The sequence below is a fragment of the Anarrhichthys ocellatus genome, unplaced genomic scaffold (assembly GCF_004355925.1).
Source record: "Anarrhichthys ocellatus isolate YVR2014 unplaced genomic scaffold, GSC_Weel_1.0 scaffold20, whole genome shotgun sequence".
NCBI lineage: Eukaryota > Metazoa > Chordata > Actinopteri > Perciformes > Anarhichadidae > Anarrhichthys > Anarrhichthys ocellatus.
The window spans coordinates 5,958,202-5,979,823 of record NW_022280050.1 but is presented as its reverse complement, the minus strand read 5'-3'; the positions used below and the strand labels follow the sequence as shown (position 1 = coordinate 5,979,823).

The 21,622-nt window shown below is 42.7% G+C and overlaps 1 protein-coding gene across 2 annotated transcripts in view; it reads right to left on the bottom strand.

Moving 5' to 3' along the window:
* ubr3 (ubiquitin protein ligase E3 component n-recognin 3) overlaps positions 1 to 21,622 on the bottom strand; it is a 36,396-nt gene that overhangs the window by 7,627 nt on the left and 7,147 nt on the right. Inside the window, exons 4-32 of one of the 2 annotated variants that reach the window (XM_031858282.1) lie at positions 21,356 to 21,517; positions 21,091 to 21,131; positions 20,769 to 20,835; positions 20,559 to 20,689; positions 20,043 to 20,271; positions 19,715 to 19,894; positions 18,942 to 19,075; positions 18,717 to 18,803; positions 18,575 to 18,640; positions 18,399 to 18,488; positions 18,163 to 18,291; positions 17,994 to 18,046; positions 17,785 to 17,918; positions 17,409 to 17,494; positions 17,182 to 17,323; positions 16,598 to 16,694; positions 15,582 to 15,723; positions 15,222 to 15,326; positions 14,971 to 15,141; positions 14,110 to 14,142; positions 12,809 to 13,254; positions 11,812 to 11,900; positions 8,914 to 9,063; positions 7,514 to 7,647; positions 6,783 to 6,893; positions 6,320 to 6,520; positions 5,695 to 5,831; positions 3,433 to 3,518; positions 1,078 to 1,183 (exon numbers count right to left, since the gene is read on the bottom strand). In XM_031858282.1, coding sequence (XP_031714142.1) covers positions 1,078 to 1,183; positions 3,433 to 3,518; positions 5,695 to 5,831; positions 6,320 to 6,520; positions 6,783 to 6,893; positions 7,514 to 7,647; positions 8,914 to 9,063; positions 11,812 to 11,900; positions 12,809 to 13,254; positions 14,110 to 14,142; positions 14,971 to 15,141; positions 15,222 to 15,326; positions 15,582 to 15,723; positions 16,598 to 16,694; positions 17,182 to 17,323; positions 17,409 to 17,494; positions 17,785 to 17,918; positions 17,994 to 18,046; positions 18,163 to 18,291; positions 18,399 to 18,488; positions 18,575 to 18,640; positions 18,717 to 18,803; positions 18,942 to 19,075; positions 19,715 to 19,894; positions 20,043 to 20,271; positions 20,559 to 20,689; positions 20,769 to 20,835; positions 21,091 to 21,131; positions 21,356 to 21,517 — 3,739 coding nt within the window. The remainder of the gene's footprint in view (positions 1 to 1,077; positions 1,184 to 3,432; positions 3,519 to 5,694; positions 5,832 to 6,319; positions 6,521 to 6,782; positions 6,894 to 7,513; positions 7,648 to 8,913; positions 9,064 to 11,811; positions 11,901 to 12,808; positions 13,255 to 14,109; positions 14,143 to 14,970; positions 15,142 to 15,221; positions 15,327 to 15,581; positions 15,724 to 16,597; positions 16,695 to 17,181; positions 17,324 to 17,408; positions 17,495 to 17,784; positions 17,919 to 17,993; positions 18,047 to 18,162; positions 18,292 to 18,398; positions 18,489 to 18,574; positions 18,641 to 18,716; positions 18,804 to 18,941; positions 19,076 to 19,714; positions 19,895 to 20,042; positions 20,272 to 20,558; positions 20,690 to 20,768; positions 20,836 to 21,090; positions 21,132 to 21,355; positions 21,518 to 21,622) is intronic. The other variant, XM_031858283.1, reaches the window with a different exon arrangement.

The following is a 21,622-nucleotide window of genomic DNA, read 5'->3' as shown; positions in this document are numbered from 1 at the left end:
TACTCTACTCTACTCTACTCTACTCTACTCTACTCTACTCTACTCTAGAAAGGCCTCGGGGGGGGGGGGGGGGCTTTGAATGAGAGAAACTGCAGTAAAAGAATAATACTTTCCATTACCAAAGCACTCGCCAGTTAATTCCACTGTGCATTGGAGGAAAGCCTGAGAGGACAGCGTGTTCAACCCTGCTGACACCACCGCACACAAACTATATTTGCACACTGTAAGAAAACCTTGATACATACCTCGTTGGTTTATCCAACAGAAATAAGGCTGGAGCAATGTTTGGATCCATATAGGAACATTTCTCTTTGTCCTATTTAACTAGGCGAGATCCGGTTGACTGCCTCAGGGTGTCAGTGACAGCGCTCCCTCCTGAAACCCTATCAGAGTATTTTTAAACAGCAAATGGCTCCTCTGAGCATCCTGTATGGCTGTGAGCACTTCAATAGTAACAGAAGCTGTCTTACAACACTAACAGGGAGGAAAGGTTGCTCAAGCTCATCTTGTATTGTTAAGTGCTGCCAGGAGATGGTTTTTTTCTCACACCATCAATCCTGACAACCCAACACGTTTGTGCATGAAACATGTGCCGACATACAGCAGGGATTCAAGACAGAAAAAGAAGAAGTGTGCGAGGTAGAAACCGTGTCTTTTGTGTTTTGTTAAATACGGGTTTCCGTCGATGCTACGGTGGACAGCTGGGAGCCGAGATGCCGTGCTGGTATGGCGCGGTGTTGTTGTGATGTGGTTGTTCTCAGTACAGTGCATTTGTCGGGGTCGTTTGGCTCTCTGCGGAGTGCCCGGTAATTTGCCAGATGCAGCAATTATTGGTATCTATGGAAACCACAAATGGTCCCTTTGCTGTTTTTAGCAGGAAAGGAAAAGGGGGGGGGGGGGGGGCAGGATGAAATGGTGGCGTTTAGAAAGCAGACAAAGTGCCTCTTTGATTGCATGTTTATGTGAGGAAGGAAAGTGTGAGGGGACATTAGAGACTGGGGCGAGGGTATGACAAACGCATGAACAGATCTATAGATCTTCTGTTAGCAGAGGTGCTTTATAGAGGAAGTCACTCACTCTGCCTCTCGGGCTTGTAAAACCTGAGTCAGCTTAGTCCAGGGGTTGTAGGCTGAATCGATGCTGTACAGACGCATGTGCATGGCCAGCACATGGAACAGCTGATCTGCAAAAACAAAACACCAAAACATATCATTGTCACATTCCTGACAAGGTCTGACAGGAACAAACCCAGAACGTGTCTGTTTATCTCAGTGCCCATTGTCACGCTCCACCAGCAATCAGCGCTGATCAAATGATGGAAGCAGCTGACGTGAACCGACTGCAGGCTAATGGTTTGGCTCGGATAGAAACCAGGTCAGGCCAGATGGATACATGGTAGCGCTCGATAGCCTTGAGCAACTCTTTGGTCTGGTCACACCTGTTCATTGTGAAACTAATGGAACATGAGGAGAGACCCCCTGCACACGCACGCACACGCACACGCGCACGCACGCGCACACACACACACACACAATCTCTTGTGTAAACACTAGCTTTTAATAGCAGGACATTTCACAGCCTCCATTGTCTTAGTCCAGAGCAAACCTGTTACAAGTACCAAGATCTATGACATCACAGCAAACATGGGCAGAAGGCAGGAAGTCGTTTTAGATGTTAAGTAATAAAAACAATCCAAAGTGAAAACATGTTCTTGTCTTTCTTATTAAAAAATGAACCAATGTATTCTTATTATGAACTGAATCCAAGTCCTCCAAAAGACAGAAATTAAAAGAGCATAAGAGCGATAGATCCCATATGAACCGGCTCCACTAAACCAACTCCTTTTCAATAAGCAACACTAATCCTATTTGATTTTGTTTTACAGGGAATTAGGATGCTGTAATGCAGCGAAGTGCTTCAAATAATCAGCTCTGCAATTTGACTTTTGTGAGCGGTCGATACCTGGAGCAACACTGCCCTCCACAGGCAAACAAAGACACGACACGAGGAACGCAAACGTGTCCTTTGTTGCATCCCATTTGTCCTTCTCATTACGGCTGGGTTTGTTTGCCAAGCCAATTAAAATAGCCTGTTATATGCTATAAATAGATTCCCATTGCCAGCATAGATGAGTTTGCAATGATAAAACTGCATTCAGATGTTTGTTCACTTTCTGTGGCAGGTATTTGACGACTGCATGGGTCCTCTCGGGGCATATGATCATACAGTGGTCTACGTGTAACATCTTATCAACCACACAACAAATAAGGGGGTTAAATAATACAAATACAGCTGTCAGCACTCACCAAGTACTGAGACCAACGTGTTCAACGTGCCCTTTAACTCCCCACACAGCAGCAGCCACAGAGTCCCCGAGATTAATTCAAATGTTTGCAGTTAAGTAAACCAAGGACGTGCCATTTGGAGGCTGACTCTCCAGAGTGGATTTAGCCCATTTCAAGGGAATTGCAGGCAGCTTGCCCCGCGGTCCATCGTATCCTCATCAGTGGAACTGAAACAGTGCCTTCTGGGTAAACAGGCTTAGGAGCCCCATGAGCTCCGTTAGCACACGTCTGCCGTTTTCACTTCAAATCCATTTGCCTAAGAAGAGCGAACGCTAATGTACTGCAACTGAGTAAATTTGGCCGTCAGCATGGCTACGTGGTTAATGTAGCTCAGAAATGGCAAGACTCCAATGTGAAATCTCTTTTCAGCCACTCAAGGATGACAGGCCATTTCAGTGCAGCAGCCCCCAAACTCTGGCAGGATAATTAAACAAATATAAAATGGGGTGTAGTTTGTACGGCAAACTTATTTCTGACGCGTTCATATCCACAAATATTGAATACGTCGTCAATATAGTACATTTTGGTAGTGGCTGATGTTTGGCACATGCCCTTGTCAACTGTGACACAATCAACTAAAACAGCACTTGACCCATTTGACTGCTTCATTTAGCTGCCAACAGCTCACCTGGGACAGCATCTATCCTTGCCTGCCGTTGCTAATCGACCATTTGTTTGTTTCTTTTTATGGTTCAGCGGTTACACAGAATAAAAAGTTTGAGCTCCAGTCAAGACACGTTATTACAGAGAGGCTCATAGGAAATGATGCAGCCACCTGCAAGAACACGCCACTTTAAATCGTCAACCTAAACATCTGACATAGCTCAGCATTAAAATACCATTTTAGTCAAACAGCAGTGAAAACTAACAGAAAAGTTAAAACAGTCAAAAATCTGCAGGAATTAAAAAAAAAAAAAAAAAAAAAAAAAAAAAAAAAAAAAAAAAAAAAAAAGGGACCAAAAAAGGTATTCCCCTTGAACCAACACATCAGACTTAACACATTGCATATTAGCAAACACATAAGACTCAGAGGAGGGAATGTATTGTGAGATATGAAAGATGAAGAGGTTTAACAGTAGCTACTCACTGAGACACGAGCGTTTGGCGGATGCACTGGCCCCTCCAGAACACAAATTTCCTCCCCGGTGCACAAGTTCCAACTCCAGGTTGGTCCTGAGGAGACAGAGCCATGACTTGTGTTAGGACAACAGTTCCACAAGTGCATACATGTAAAATACACACACAGACAAACCAACCCTACCATAATTGTCACGTATACCTCTAAAAAAAAAAAGGTATATTATAGCTTAAAGTGATCATTTGCCAATCACTAACCCCATGCCAAAAAGATTTCCACATGTTTGCACAGTTCATGTTGTACAGTTGCTGATCAGTAAAGATGGGGTTCAAACACTAGCCCGCCCAGGGACAGTTTAGAACCCACGTTCACCCCAGACAGCCATTAAAGCAGAGTGTGTGCGCGCGCGTGAGAGAGAGAGAGAGAGGATGGAGGTATTGCTATAAATGGCTGAGTGTCATCATATTCAGCGTTTGGTTACGTAGCCTGACATTTTTACCAGTTTGATTAGGAAGATGAAAGACGCTGCCTAGTGGAGCCATTTGCTGCGCCTGTTTTGAAGCAGCAATTCCGTATCAAGTAAATGACAGCTTTCCCAAGACTGATTTTACACAAGCTGAACTATTAGCATAAAAGCTGTTCCAACCACAGTTCATGCATAATCCCCAATGTGCATTTCCCATGCATATCCTAACACATTTCACTCCTGAATCTTAATTCCCCATCACCAAAACAGTGAAAAAATAAACTAAAAGCTCTCACAAAGTACATAGATGGAGGAAGCTGATAGGTATTATTAAAATAAGACTGATCTGGGCCCGTTTTCATCTCGCCAACGGCCATTTTTTTCTATGGGCCAGGGAGGTGGGGGCAAATCCGCGGGTTTCCTGGGAGAAAAAAAAGCAATTTCACATAGATAATGCAGCCACGGTGAAGCTCCATCTGGCTTTTGCTGATAAGAGTGCCCCTGTGACAAAGGAATTTTCCACTCCTCAGGCAATTTGCGCTGTTCATTGAACTTCAGAGCGCCAACAGGCTCCCAGACACACTTAGGGGATCTTTCTGTTCAGGGCGGAGGGCTGAGGGAACCACAGCGTTGGGTGGGCAAAAAGGTCTTGATGGTTGTGCTCCTGGAAGGGCAGAGTTTTTGGAATGGGAGGGGTGAGAAGTGAGAGACCCCGAGGTGAACTGAAGGCCAGTCAATTCTCTGATCTGAGACTAGCTTGTTGAGAAGATACATATACCTGAGAAAGAACTGTAATTGGTTTTCAAGATCATGTTTCTGGCCTTTTACAGTATGTGTCTTAGGCTCACCCCAAGACGCTCCACAAAAATGTAATATAAAAGAGCTGTGTGAAGGACCACTTAAAAGATCAGCTGTCCATAATAACTAAATCCATACTCAAGTCAGGCCTAATGAGTGAAGATAGAGCAAGAGTCAATACCATTTTACTGCAGCCTGTAACGACAGAGCGGCTAATGCTACTTCAGACGGGTGCTGTTCTTGCAACACTTCCAGGACCGACGCAGCGGTAGTATGAAGAAAAGACGACACCTTCACAGACCACCGGACGAGTTTGAAATGCAAAGCGATCAATATATTTAGTGCGAGTGCTGGGCAACAACGGCCGTATTGAATTTCAGTTCCATGTCAAGGCACCTCTCTGGATTAATATGCTAACAAAGCAAGAATGTGACGATGAGAGAAGAGCCTACTGTCTTCTTGCTCGGCCGATCATTGTTATACAAGCCGAGGAAGTGGCATTAAAGAGAGAAGCCGAGGAGCAGACATTCGGCCCGCTGGTCTCAACAGTCAGATGTGTGTGAAACTGTGTGAGGTGGTGCACAAAGAGGAAGACTCGCTAAGAGACAACCCAATATGACCAAGTCAGGATGTTCTTTGATAAACTTCAGGTGCGTGGAATTAATCAGTCTCTATCTAACTGGATTTTATGAAATTCACAACCTCACTTGAGTGATTACATGCCCATCATCACCTCCAAGAATAAGAAGTCGTGAATTACATTTTGTTTAAAATCTACATAATCCTTGTTATTAAGAAGGGTACCGAGATATATATTTACGTATTTGTTATATTGTTTCATACTTTCTCTTTCTTTATCATTTCTTGACTTTTTCACCGTCTTTATTGTTATGCACCAAAACACAAAGACACATTCTGAGTATGTGCAGGCCTACTTGGAGATAAAACCGTTTCTGATTCTTCCATGAGCGGAGTCCCATGTACACTCAGTGAAACTCTGTCCTCACCTTGCCACAGAGTACATGAAGAGGAAATCATTGTCGGGGGAGCCGGGGTTCTTGCCGTAGTCCATGTACTTCTTCTGGGTGGTATTCTTGATGTCTTTGATAACCAGCTCCATCTCTTTACTCAAGTTGGATTCTGTCTAAAATACAGAAAAATTAAAATAAAGTCAAAATCATTTCTTGAATACATTGAAACATTTGTACTTACTGGCACAAGAAAATGCATTATGTAGGAGACAGACACTGAATTAGAGCTACGTCCACAACCTTCTTGTAGTGTCAAACTGAGTGTTATCAAACATATCCAATAGCAGGGAACGAGTCACACTTTATCCTTCCTTCCTTTCCTTGTTCTTTATCCCCTCCATAGGCAGTTTAGGATATTCAATAAAATTAGCTTGTAGCATCAACATGCAATAACTATCTGCCTCACAAAAGACACTGCACACAGTAGCATTCAATCATGTATAGAACAGTCCTGTTTCCATCTGCATCAAAAGTCAACACACCCGACAATTTGAAATAGGCAGATTGTTTCTCGTAATCACAATCACAGTCGTATGTTGCCACTTCTTGGTAATGAGTTGACAGTACAGTTAAAATACGGGGTAGTTATTGTAAAACTTACCGTGAAAGGGCCAAGTTTCTCCTGAAGATCTTGCACCTCCTTGACAAGCACAAACGTCTTCTTGTTTGTGGGCGTGTGCCAGGCACCAGCCTCTGTGCCCCGCCCGGGGCGGCAGGGAAGAACACTGTTGGCAAACTGTCGACACAGCGGGCACGTAAACTCACCCTTGTCAACAGAGAAACCCTGGAGGACCTGGTCATTCTGTAAAGTTTGAACAGGAAAGTTAAATGTGACAATCTAAACTTGTCGCAATCTAAACTTAAAATTTGAACAGGAAACGCAGGACTGAACAAGGTATTCAATTTTTGATCATATGTAAGTAGCTCTAATCAGTTTGGTCTATTCACTTGACTCATGACTTCAATAATTAATCAATTGTCAAAATTGTCATTGATCAATTGTCTGTCAAACAACTACTGTAATGAGATGACGAATCATTTCATAAGGTCAGGTTCTCTCTCACCCTCAGAGACTCCATGTATGACTTGTGGCAATCGATATGCAGAGTGTGTCCACAGGTCTGAACGTAGACGCCCCCGTCCCAACCTATCGACACAGACTGCAGACAAGAGCTCTGCAGTCACATAAGAAAAATCACGTCAATTAGAGCATGCAAATACGTCTTCAAACATTCAACCTCGTGGACCTTTTGTTTATATTGAGGTGCTGATAAATAAATCAATTTTTTTTAAAGTTTGAATTACCTACCTAAGACGAACACTATTGATGAGGTATGTTCACGCGAGCATCCTTTAACGGCCAATTAGACTTTTTATTACATCAAATCCAATTCAACTTGTGTCATCATTTTTTGCTTTGGACTTGTATTGCAAGCTAATCGATACACAATGAGAAACTAGTGAAAGCAGCTCGGTCGAAGCAATTTTCAATGAAACTTTTTAGTGATGACTTTTGAATTAGTTTGCTGCCTACTGGTATATGCATTTGTATTCTACCGTTTGTCTCACACAATACTGTCTTTAAAGGGATGTTGCGTGTTAGCTGCCCTATAATGTAACTACCACTAGCATTTAAGAAATGCATTCTATAAAAAAGGACCATCTGACATCCTTCAGTCACACACACTCACACTCACACACACACACACACACACACACACACACACACACACAAATGTACATTCAGCCTATTCCTCTCCGGCATAAAGCTGCCAATATTTTCTGAGACACGTACATCTTTGAAGAAGCTTTGCATGAGCGTGAGCCGGACATCATGAGCCACTCCGCACGTGTCCGCAGCGTAGATGTGCTCTTCGTCACTAGTCGGTAGCTTCTTAGCCTCTTTGCTTTGGCAGCGGTGTCCGAGCACTGAAAGACAATCACAGATGTCAGTTATGAATTATGATGTGATGATAAATCTGTCTAATTTATTCAGTATATATATATAAAAAAAGGATTGGGATTGTCATTACAAGATGGATTATTTATTTATTGATCATTTAAATTTCAAAATATCAGAAAAATAATAAATTTTTTTCATTCTGCTCACCAACCTAAACATAGTCTTGTGAGATACTTCCGCCTACCAATCATCTAGGGATCACTAAATGTAAAGTTGTTGCTAGAACGGCTGCCAACAAACCTTTGTGTGTTCATTAGCACGTTAGCGGAGCAGCTGTAGCAACAAGAGTCTCTGGTACGACCGTGTTTAAAAGCACATGACTTCATCATGTCACCACGCAGATATGAAGGGTTGCCCTAAGGACTTTGGATTGGTTTATTTTTTAACTATAGTTGTTTCCACAGTTTTAGCGATGTTACCAGAGAGATTGTCTACAGTCTCTAGTTGAGCGAAGCGTTTAGAGAGCGACAGTCAAAGATATTCAATTAACAATAATATAAAACAATTAATCTTCACAAAGCAGCAGCTGTGAAAACTGAAAAGCTGGATCCAGTGAATGTCTGGGATTTTTACATGTTGATAAATAACTTGGAACAATGAATTGATCATCAATAAAAGAAGGGCGGTTCATTTACCTTCCATCAGTCGACTTATTGTTTCTGCCCTGCGGTATGCTTTACCGTTAGCCTTTCAGTGTGAACAATGACTGATAAATCAGACACAATCTGGCATTCAACAACCACGAAAGCAAAATAAATGAGGATGGTGTCTGGTCACCCAAAAGGACGATTTAATCGTATGCTGCTATGGACCCACTGTTGGTCACTGGTGGCAGATTTGATGCGTTTTCTGACGTTCAGGTCTTCTGAACCGTTTTACAAGGTGACTAATTACTAATCAGACATACCATTTATTTGGATGCCAGCGAGTGATCCTCTGTCCACATGAATGGAAAAGAGTGAACCTTCTATAATGATAGACTCCATGTACAAGTGAGCAGGGATGAACGTGAATGATAAATGAGCCAATCAAAACAACAGTTAACCCACCTATAAATAAAGATATGCTCATCAAAGGTGCCGCCATTAAGAGTTTTGGTTTAAAAGGCAAGATTGCTAACAGAGATTTAAAAAAGGTCATGGGTGGTTGTTTAAGTTGTACTCCAGTAAAGGCATGTGTCCTGTGTAGGTTATTAATTTCACCATGTGAGAATGAAAGGGGAGATGCTGTACCTGAGGATGCTTGGAGGAGAACTACCAGGCCGGTGGGTCTATCCTCGGTGGATGGTCCGCTTTGGCCACAGATCACGCAGTCATACAGAACCTCAGACTCCATCACTTCAGACCCTCCCAGGTCCATGGCTGCCTCAGTGTCAGGGGATTCTAGCACACACACAAGTACAAATCCTAAGGTCGCAAAAGCTTCTCCTTAAAAATGTTCAAAGGTTATAACGTGAAAACGGATAAACTGCAACAGCTAAATTAAATTATTACTAAATCATGGGGGATCTTTTTTGAGGGGAAACTGAGAAGTTATTCAATGATCTGTACGCATTAAAGCATCCAATGGTGTGAAAAACACTTGAGAGGTAATGTGGTCTGAAAGGCCACATACCAGGCCAACGCCACATTCAGTTACACAACACTGCTCCTTTCTAATTTACACTGAAAATAGCCAATTCTAAGAAAACACTTCTGACTGATATTTTGGTGCGTTTCATAATTCCTGTGGGTGGTTTCCCCACTACAGGCAGTCAAGGGAAGAAGAATGTAGCACGTTACATCGATCAACACTGGGAACAGACGTAAACTCACTCCTGGCCACCCCTATATCTGCATGATTGGCACAGCACTCGGAATTAAACATGTGAAATGACTTCTAAATGTTAAGAACCGTGTTCAATCTGAGGAGTAAATATTGGGGACAAATGTCTAGCTGTGTCAGAAATTGATTTATTGCTTTCTGGAAGAATATGTTCTCAAGAGAGGTCACCGTGTTCCTGGGGAAATGAAAGATGCATTAGATGTCAACAACACCACAGCTTTAGCCCCGGGACATCCCAGTAAACGGAGTCACCCCCCCCCCCCCACGAAAAGGTAAGGCAACAAGGACACACTAACTGTTGGTGAGCTGCTGTGTTATGCTTCCTACAGTATACATTAGTGAACTCTCTTAAAAGGTATCGTATGCTAATGGAGTCATTTGTCTTCTCTCAGCCTGTTAAAGGATGACCGTCTCCTTGCAGATCGGTTTGGGATAACTTGTTCAGGTTGAGACAGATCCATCTTTGAGATCTCTGCCTCCACCCCAATACAATACAGGTGAATGGAATTTGGTGTGTGGCACTGGCACTCTGAAATATGATTTTTAAAAAACATTCAACTGCAACAGCTCTTTCAAGTCAGCGCGTCCACGTTACTCTGGGGACTACTTCGGTAGAAAGCAGGTGCAATTAAAACTCAGTGAGCTCTGTTGATTATTCTGAGTGACGGGGACACTATTTCGGGAAAGACATTCATTTCTATAAGTACAACATAAGAAGATCCATTCACCTGCATTTTATTGGGATGGAACTATTTTATTTCAGAAATATCTGAAAAGCTGGGCAAATAAAACTAAAACTAATTAATGACTGGGACAATGTTTTTACGGAATTTGATTGATTGATTGATTACTTTTATAATAAATATAATCTAATAATTATACATATCCAATATTATATTTTATCATTTTTATTATATAATTATATTGACTATAACTGATTTAGAATTTGAGTTGCCTGATAACTTTTACAATTGAAAGGTGCTCATGGAATAGTTACGGCAATAGCTGGCTGGAATGTTTATGATCTAAACATCTATAATTAATGTTTGATATTGTTATTAATTATGCATTCTGGCTTCAATTCACCACCCGTGTCCATGCAGGTGCACACAGCCTCCCGTCAGGTGTGTTTCTATAGATCACCACGTGTGAAGCTAAGATTAACATTAGAACTGAAGTTCCTAATATCCTAAATATATTTTTAAATTGTTTTTTTTAAATCTGCAAACATCTTACATTCACTTGATTTAACTTGTTATCTTCCCATTTAAATCTTACTTCGGTACATGACGCAAAGCGAGCAGCGAGTTTGAAGTAAAGCAAGTAAAAGTTACTACTCAGCAGGAAGTGTGCAGAGGAGGTCACAATACAGTCCGGCCGGAATGGTCCGCGTGATCACAGCAGCCATTATTCATTCACTAACAATGACGTGTCATGGTGGGCCCTCGGAGTCCAGACCACTATTAGCGCTTTGATCCTATGTGACCTCAGCCAACGGCCACCCAACACTGGCCTGCAGAGACTCGGCCCACTGTCACCTTGCCCCAATGAAAACGTACAGCAATGTTTATTTCAGCCAACTGCACTGTTCTTCTAAAGCTACAGCAGCAAGATGTCCTTCAAACTAAATAGTGTCGCTGTGTGTTTTATGCGTTATAAGGTCCTGTTCACCTCAGAACCAACCCAGGATGAGAAGCACAGTCTATCATAGAGGTTGTTGCAGCTGTACTCGGTCCTGACGGCGTCAATATCCAGAACAGGATATGTGCAAAGTGCAGATTAGCAAGTTAGTTTGCGTAATTGTACGAAGGAGGAGGCCTGCAGTTAATAAAACAGCGCCCAGAGAAATGAGTTCATTTCACTAGAACTAAACTAATAAACAAAATAAAGTAAAAATGAATCATATGCATGTTTTAAAACTCACTGGATTAGACACAAATGAGAAGTTTAGGTGCCGTTGTTAAGCACCTTCACCACACACACCTCACCTTATTTACGCTCGTGTTAACGATGCAACGACGAGTTAGTAACTCAAAAAAATACATTTGCGATACTTGGCTCGCCTGTTGGGCTGAACAGCAATAAGCTAGAGACAGTAGGGTGAATACTGCGCTTTGATTTACAACTAGTTACTGCGAGTGTGCCAAGTAAAGCCTGTGGGAGCACATCTGCTGCTGCTTTCCTGTTCTGCAGAGCATCCGGCCATGATAGGGTCCTCTTTACAAACTGAATATTTTCAGTGACTGATGTGTTAATAGTTTAAAGCTCTAAGACCACAAAACTGAGGCAACAAGTCTCTTTCTTACCAACATCCATGGCTGTTTCCATGAAACTCTTCTGTCTGGAGGCAAATTCAGCGAGCAGCTTCTGTTGTCTCTCTCTTGCTCTCTGACGTCTGAAAGAAGAATATGCAGTGTTTAACTCGAGTCCAAAACCAACTGAATACTAATTTACATACAAGGCGCAAAAACAAGGTACAGAGTCATAAAAGTCTATCAGAGTCATAAAAGAATCCCTCTAAATAAACACTCATGACACACTAGAGGCGTCTCTTGTGTCTGCAGAGAACTTTTACATCCTTTAAATTCTCCTAGTGATATTCTTTTAAAGGAATTCAATAATTTCCCCCGCAGCATGTGCAACAGATGCTTCCATGTAGCTGTGGACGCCGTTATAGTCACACAGCAGGTGTCCGATTTTTAACAAGGCCATGTTGTAAAAGTTGGAAAGGTTGATTATTGAACTAATACAGCGGGCTGAGCCGTAGCTCTGCAGGCTTCCAGGCTGAGAGCGGACTGTAAATTAAGTCCCTAATAAGAGGACATAAACAAATGCTGACAGGAACGTCACAGCTCAATAATCTTCACTGATGGCTTCAGGGGCGCCAGCAGCCTGCGTGAGGAATGGGCGGCGGCGGCTTCTCGCTGCCACTGACCGCACTGCTGCCTGACGGTTGCCTTGGAAACAGCACTTTACCTTTTGTCTGTGGGGTGAAGCCGACCCCCAAAAGCAGACAATTATTAAACGGTTATAGGCCGTTCCATCATCGTTAGAGGAGGGAAATGGGAGACACGGACTAGTGGGTGAATGTGGAGAGGAGAGTCAGAAACAAAAAATAAGATCTTTTGACGTCTTCCCAAATACATTCAAATTCAGTAAATTTGGCTTAAAAAGAAGTATAAGCTGTGCTGCTGCTTCGGCCACTCATTGCTGGTAATATAAAGAATATTTGTTTCTCAACCACAGCGAAGAAATAATGAGCGATATTAATATGCAGCATGGAGCTGTGTGCGATTATGTTACCTCTCTTCCTTATCCATGGTTTTCTTGTCAGCGGGACTGTTCTTCTTCGGTGGCACAGGAGGACACACCTTTCCACAAATGTCCTGGATGCTACGCTTGATCTGGCAGCTGCGCGCGGCCGCCTTGGTGAGGATGCGCTCGATGGCCGTGATGCCGTCTCCGTGAGTGTGGCGGCTCGTGTCCATGTCCTCCAGCCACGTTTCGGACAGGGAGTTTTGCTTGGACGACAACTTCTGGTGGAGCTTGATGAGGAGGGACAACATGCTCTCCCGGATCTCCAGGATCTCCGTCACCAGCTGCGGGGGTGTGCCCGGTGGGACCCAGCGCGTCGAGGAGCTCTTGGGCCTCACAACCTGGGTGGCTTCGGTGTTGCTGCGGTTGATGATCTCCTGGAACTTCCTCCTCCGCTCCGCTACGAGGCTGAACACCTGAGCTTCACGCAGGTTCTAGGAAGCGCACAGAACAGCAGAGATGTTTTTGTGTGAAACGCCTTACAACATCATGAGAACGGCAGTGTTAATGCCATGCCCTATGATCAACGCTATACGGACACACTGTAAAACACATGTGGCACATAGATAAATGATGTCCCACGCCAACAGAATTCATCACAGCACATAACATTACAAGTATCAAGCAGACTTCATATCAGCAAAACATGCAGACGGATAAAAAGAGAAAGCTCTTGTGACCAGCATCCCTTTATTCCACCATGAATCTGTGTGCCACGTCTTTGAGCACAATCTCCTAAAATGACATCACTGATGGACTTTGATGGATTGGAGGGCCGCTTCATTACCATAGTCAGACGAGCACAATACACATAAAATGAAACGCTCATTACAGGATTTTAGCTGGCCACAAATAACTTTGCCGATAGCAACCAGAACAACCGTATTCCTGCAGAGAACTCAAGTCATCGTGATGGGCACACACAAGCCTTCTGGAGGACAGCCATGACCTGACCTGACAGAAAGGACCTGAGCTGCACTGTTCAATAGAAATATATAATACAGCCCAGTCAAGGAAACATCAATCATACTGCCATGCGGTTAAAAAGCGGTTACCCAAACCTGCATCTCACATGTAATTAGTTTCAGCAGTCAGGAGGGAAGGAAACTGCTGAAGCGCAGCATTTTACACACACACACACGCACACACACTAAGGCAGACTTCCTTTGGAAAGCACAAAATAAAGTGCAAAGAAATTCTTTCATGATTCCGATAGCAAAAAAAGGTAGACAAACACAGCTGCAGGCGGCATCGAAGCCGTCAGCCCATTTATAGAAATGGATAGCTACCTCTCTCCAATTCCCTGAAAGACGTCTGGAGGTCTGTAGAGCAAGTGCAGCAAAACGAACAACGACAATAGGAATGATATGAAAGAGGAACATGAAGGGACCAAACAAACAACTAAAGATGACACATAAACCATATGCATGGCAGAGCGAGCTCAAAGGAAATGTGACAAAATGTAATGTGCGAACATTGAACATGAAAAAGAAAGGGGAGCACCAAAGTAACTAGGATGTATCCCATAGGGACCATGAACATTTGTACCAAATGTCATGATTATCCATCTTAAAAATCTGTGAAAAATGGATGTTGGACCAGAAATGAGTCCTTAAGGGATGGGACCCCAAACCTGCCTGGAGGGCTTCTTGTGACGTAGCAGCAATGGCGGTGAAACTCCTTAGAATGTAATGAAAGTGCGAGAGGCAGATGACGCAGCAGGTCTAATGTTTAGTCCCCGTCAGCTGATAATCAAACAGCAACAGGTGGAGCAAATGATATATTTTCACAGCCTCTAAAAGTTGTGAAAGACATTACAGCACATTTTCTAATTAGATTCGGCCACTACATGCCATGTGAAATAAGCGATAATGAATCTATATTGTGCTCCAACAATCATTGGCCTTTCAGTTTGGATCTCCTTAGAAAAACATCTGCGTGTTGCGCATATAGAAGTTCAGCTTTCTTGTCCCACCCGCTGGTTTAATTCACTGCCATTTGTACTGGGAGGAGCCATACAGTAAATAACAAACTGGCAGTCAGTATAGTCACCAGAGGTTTACCTGCCAGTTGTTTTTAATTACAGTGACGAGGTCACACTGTAACCAATGGTAGTGTAATCAAGCTCAGCTCACAGAGCTACCTATTACCTGGCCATAAGAAGACGCTTCAGTGCTGGTGCTAGGAGGGGCCTCTCTCTTCACTTCAGGGGCCGTTTCAGGAACACGAACCCTCACAAAGTTGATGACATGATGCAGATTGGAGAGCAGGTTTGTGCCAGGGAACCAGCTGTCATGGCAGTGCTCCTCAATGCAAGGCTCCTGGAAGCATAAGATCCGGTAAGACACTAGAAGTCTGGATAGTGAGAAGCAGGGTTGTCACTCAGAAATCAGTAACTCACCTCATCCTCCTTGTTGTCTTGAACCTGGTTGTCCAAGCCCAGCTCGATCAGGTACAGCACCATGCACAGCACATGCTCCGACATGTTTGAATGATCCATCCATATCTAGAAAAATGAGGTTTATACTTAAAAGCAGACAAATATCATCCCCCTCACCACTGTTGTTACGACCAAACAATAGTTAATACTCGTCTTTTCTTTCTACATTACGCCTGTGTAATCATTGCCAAGTGATATTACAGGCTCACCAATTAAATATGGCGCACAGTAGCACTTCTAATTTAGCTCAAGGAGTTCATTGAGATGCAAAATCAGCCCTGTGTTATATCACATGAATAGTCGTAAAAAGAAAAGGTTCACCTTGTACAGGAGAGTGAATATCACGATGTGCAGCGTCTTGCAGTGCAACAGCCTGATTAGGCCTTTGTAACACGGATGCAGAGCGGTCCTCTCCTTGTAAGGTGGCCATGGGTTGCCGGTGTGCATGCCGGACTGTTTTAAGCTAGGTGACATAACCATCAACAAGAAAGGAATGATCAGAGGAATAACCGAGTAACACACAGAAACCCATAAGGGTGAGAGCTAGCTTACATTCAACAGAATGGTTGTAAGACGATGAAAGAAAAGAGTTTAATGAAGTGACATCTTACATTGTTCAGAGAAATTCACTGTAGAAAAGATTTTAGTCTATGCAACACAGTCGCTCACTATATCAGCGATGATGGGATCATTGTTATATAGAACTACGGCCAGCCTGACAGGCAATCCATCATATTCACACAGTGCGAATGAGCAACATGAGGCTGGTATCAGACTCTGAAGGTGGCAATGGCAGCTTCAATATGTTTCAAGGAGAAATATGCCTTTGTTTCATCTGGTTTAGAAGGCCTAGAAAAACCAAATGTAATCTATGTTAGAGAAATACAATTAACTACTTTAAAGCTATACCAAAGAAAGGCCTAAAATCTCATTATAAAAAGGTTATCTTCCCAACTTCTACTTCAAAACACAGGCGCTCTCAGTGAGAGACCCGTCGTTATAATTAGCATCTTCACACATTCCGACGACTATGAAGAAAATTAACCCCAAGGTGTCTCCTTCACCTCTGTGGACATGTTTGTCTTGGGAGATGTCTGTACCACAATCAAAACAAGAAAGATTTCCTCAATTCTATTACAATTTAGACTGAAATATTGATTTTTCTCGACAGCCATCTAATTGGAACCAACTTGAGCACCCGGTAGACCCGACCTTTCTTATCACGTCCCCTCATGGGCAGGAGAGAGAGAGAGAGAGAGAGAGAGAGAGAGACTACGACACTGAACAGAGCATGATGCAGGTTGCTTTGGTCAGGGATGACAACAGTGTTGACTTACAATGCAGAGTATCTGTCCATTGCTGACTGGACGTCACGCCGATAGACCGTTCTGAGGACGACCATGATGGGGTCAAACTCCTTCTCCCACACCTCCGCTGGTTATGAAAAAGGGAGAGAAATGTTTTGTAACCTCTGGTACGAAGTGACATTGATTCACTTTCTCCATGTGAGTGGTGTAAGGCTGCCCCCAAGTGGTCTGCTGAGGACTGATGACATAGTGCTCAAATCTTTCAGGGCTCATTTTTATCATTTGGACTAATTTATCTATTGTGAAAATCACCCACAGTTGTTACTGATGTTCTCTGTCTCTGGGGCGTAGCTGCAAAATGTGACTCTCACTATGACAGGACAGTGATGTACTTGGTATGAGGAAGAACTACAGTGTGCTACTTCAGCCTCGGCATCTGTGCGGCACGCCGCCGCTCAAAAAATCCTTGTTCTCTTCGTTTGTGTTACGTTTCCAACACGGACATTGGCGTCCCAAAACGATGTGTCCAGAGGATGTTCTAGCATAACCAACACGAGACACTTCTGGGACATCAAACAGGTTACTTTGCTACAATGGACTGTTAATAAATCTACCTTTTGGTGTGTACATGCCCTGCTGCATGGAGCCTCCAGGCTCGAACACCGGTGCTTTGAAGTCAGCCACAGCAGAGAGCATCTCCTCGAAACTACAACTCCCCGGAACAATACCACTCTTTGGGTTGGGATTCTCAGGAATCTAAGAAAACACTCTTAAGGAAAAACAAAATTGCCGTGGATGACCGAGTATAATTTCTCTTTAACACCATCGTATTGAAGGATACAAGGTCTAACAGCGCGCTGTGTGTACGGTCATTCATACACAGCTGCGAGACCATTTCACCCCGAAGGATCTCATCATCCGTCATCCCTGTTAGTGAGAAGTAGAAGACAAACCGATAAAGATCATAGCCATCAATCAAATACCAATTAGCAGAACTCAAAGTCTGGAGGAGTTTAAGCTTGTTGTGTCTTTTAGTCCGTTGAAGTCATAGTCTGCCTGTGACCACAGTTCCTTTAAAATAATGCTGCTTTATTTCACCAGAGGCTTATTTTACTATAAAGGCTTACTTAGGCTTGTGTTATTATATTGTAAGCGGTTTGTTAATTTCCTCCTCTTACTCTCTGTAGACTGTGTGCATCCTCTGTTGCACCACTTACCCAAATGAACACGAAGGCTCGTCAATATGACCAAGAAGGTCAGCGCTCCTTCAAGCATCGGCCTCTCCTGCTCAGAGTCCAACACGGCGTTCTGATGCTGGGACGCCATGGTCAACAGGTCGACCACTTTGAACCTGTGCGACAGAAGCCAGCATTGCATTAAAGTTGTAAAACATTACATGAATGCACGTGTAAGAGTGAAAGCTTACCTCTCAAAAACACTTGAGATAAAGTAGTCAGGATCTAGTCTTGATGCACAAACCTGTAAAAGAAAAAAGAAAAATAAATTAAAATAGGAATAGAAAATGAACACAATGATTATTGTTAAAACGGTATACGAGTGACACCGATAGTTATCTGTGATAAAGCAATACACACCTGGAGCAGATAGATGTCTGGGTCGATCATGGAGTTGCAGAAGTGGGATTGCACGTAGGTCATGGCCTGTCCCTTGATCTGCAGACCATTCCTGACCCACATGTTGCTGTGGATCTCTGACAGGGATGCCTACAGCCATACATAGCGACATTTTAGTTAACATGTGGCTACAGACTTGGCAGAGAATATAGATATGAATAACAACCACATATCTGTGTATGGGCCGAGTGTTATACCTGGATTTGGAGCGGATGCACCATGATCTTCATCAGAATCTCTTGGTCAGGCAGAAGGCTATCCAGGTCCAGGCCTTGGCACTTTACAGCCTGAGAATTTTTAAACAATTATCTTGAAAAACACACAAGTAAATACTATAGAATTATGTCTTAAGAGATAAGAGCTTCTGACATACCTTGCTGAGGAACATGGCATAGTACCGGTGCAGTGGCAGGTGAAATGTCACTTGATTTGGAGCAGGCTGTAAGAGATTTAAGAGCCATGAGAAACAGGTGGGGAGAACGCCTGGCTTGTAAACACAGTGGTTTTCAATATACCTCGTCAATAAAGCCAATGGAATCGAACCAGATCTGCAAGGTCTCCAAGCAGTAGCGTACCACCGTTTTACTGTATTCCTGCGTCTCCTGTTAACAGACAATTTATGTTAAACCCCCGATACGGACGTCAGACAGGAAGTGCCAGGAAGTGTTCCATTAATCATTCCTCAGGAATGCACACAGGAGATGTGTGTGAGAGGAGTCCGAGTGTAAAGACAGACTTACTTTGACTTTGCAGTGTGTCAAGAGGCCCCACATTGGTTGCGCACAGGCCTCGAGCTCTGCTGCAAACGCTGCATAGTACGTCTGAGACTCAAATTCCACATGTTCAGTCAACTCCCGCTTATTCAGGTTCATGCCTATCACAGCAGGGAATGGTTTAGAATGTTAGACGGTCACCACATGTTACATAGAGCCCTGAATATACTTCTTTGATCATGCAAATATTAAAATGCCTGTGTATGCGTGTGTTGCTATTTTAGCAAATACGTTTCTATTCTTAGAAATCAAATGCATCTGATGAAAGCCAAATAAATCTCTATTAAACACAGGAATTTAAAGCAGGAGCAGTGCTGCAGACATGCATACGATGTAATAGTGACACTGCACATTAAGTCAGCAAGAGAATACTCCAGCCCACTTTGAAAAGGGTGAGTGATATTTTTAGGGACGTGGTGGTAGAGCAGACACGGCAAGAGAGCAGCACTAACCACAATCCTAATTCAGTGACACAGTCATTTAGTGAGGTCTGTCTCTGCCTGACGAAGCATACTGCTGATACATAAAGTTTAAATCACGTGTTGTGTTTGACCTCATGGAGAGGATGCTTTGGGATCCAAGAGCAACACCTGCTTCATGACCATTAGTCTCAGATATACAGCAGGGCAACTAGAGTAGCAGTACTAGATGCTTAGTTCTGCATTCAAAGTTTCAATTTATTGTGGAAATGTTTTCCAAAATTGGTGCACGGGTAACAAATTGATGAGACTATGACTTACCTTGGAAAAATGACACGAAGCTCATCCACAGCATCAACAATGAATGGTCCTCGAGGAACTTTTTTGCTACACTTTGGTGAGAGAGGATGTTAATAAAATCACTAACTAACGGCCAGTAGGTGTTGTTCTTCAACAGAGCTTCACTGCAGTTCACCACAACATGGCGACTGTTCTCCTCATCTAAAGGAAGAAACAAGAGACAAGAAAACGCAGACAGGAAGTTAATTTTGGCTCACTTTGTATTTAGTCATTTAAAATCAAAAAGAAAAAGGGACAACTATGTGGAGAAAGACAATACACTTGCATCTGACACATTTGGACAACTTACCCTGAAGTTCACTTTTAATAAGGCAACTCTCCATCATGTAGAGGAGGACTGTGACCATGATGTCCAGCAAATGACACTCCTCCGTCACGTGTCGAGCCAGCTCCTCGTTGCTGAACAGCTGCACACTAATATGTACAATGCGGTTGGACATGGTGTCTGACTCGTGGCTTTTCATCAGTGTTTTCATGATGAACGCATAATGCTGAACAAATGTTTTTGTAAATGTGATCTGCCAGAGAGGAATAGAAAAGCCAATATTAAGGCTTACTGTAATGATGCTGTCGCTTTTAAAAAAAAAAAAAAAAAAAAAAAAAAAAGATATATATATATATATATATATATAGATATAGATATAGATATATATATAGATATAGATATATATATAGATATATATACCTGAGTCTATATCATGACATCCAAAGACATTTTTGTTACAACAGAAGGCCAGACGTGCATCTAAAAGTGATAAAAGACTTGCATTTCTGCAAATGAAGGGAAGTAAGAGAGAGAAAATACCTTGTAATCTTGATCTGGCAACATGTTTAGTAGGAAAGTGACCATCTTCTGAGGAAACTCGTATTTTATTGTCCAAAACAGCAACTCCTCTAGAAAGCACTTGTGCTTCAGAGTTTCAATAATACACTGGTCTGAGGGCAGAAAAGGCACACGGTAAGATGGACGTTTCATGGAACATGTACTCGGGCATTATATTTTCTTTACATTTACCTTTGGTACTGCTGCTCAGCTTCACCCGCTTCCTCTGTCCAACAGACTGTCCTGCATCTTGGTCCTCCTGAGAGGGAGTAGAAATGTTTTACAGTTACTTTACATAATGTCATATCAAATTGGTAATTGATTCATCATTTAGCTATGCAAGTTTAAATAAAATGGCCAAATATAAACTGATTTAAGAAATATGTCTATATAAGACAAAATTATGAATCTATTAATAAAAAAAAAAAAATGCAGGAATGATGTATTGTAACTAGATTTAAGTACAAACTGGTTACAATGAGTAAGCTATTCTGTGCGTGATGCTGGCACACACCTCTTTACTCGACTCATCTGGGCTCTCTGGTGCGGTGGTTCCTGAGAAAACCAAGACAAACATTTAGCCAAGTAGCCATTCGCAGCATCTTGAGCCACTAAACAAACACATACAGTTGCCCGAGATATCACAACACGCGAACAGAAATATTCAACATGTGTTAAAATAAGCAATGACACACTGACGTCTGATTCCTTAAAATGTCCAACGGCTGACAGATGGGTATTAAGAATACATTTCATATCAAAGGTAATGTTTATCTCACCCAATAGGACCATTGCTCCTGCACCCCCTTCAGCACCCACTGTGACATCAGCAGTAGCAGCAGCAGCTTGGGCTTTTTCCTCCACAGACACCAGACCTGAATTCTGCAAGGCTGACAGATACTTGTCATAGTTCTTTTTAGCATACAAATTCTCCTCTTGGCCTGCAACGGTGACGCAAAGCAGAAAACGCAACAATTGTTTTAAGTGAAAATATCAAAAGGAAAGAAAACTTGATCGCAAGAAAATATGCAGAATCTAAGTTAAAA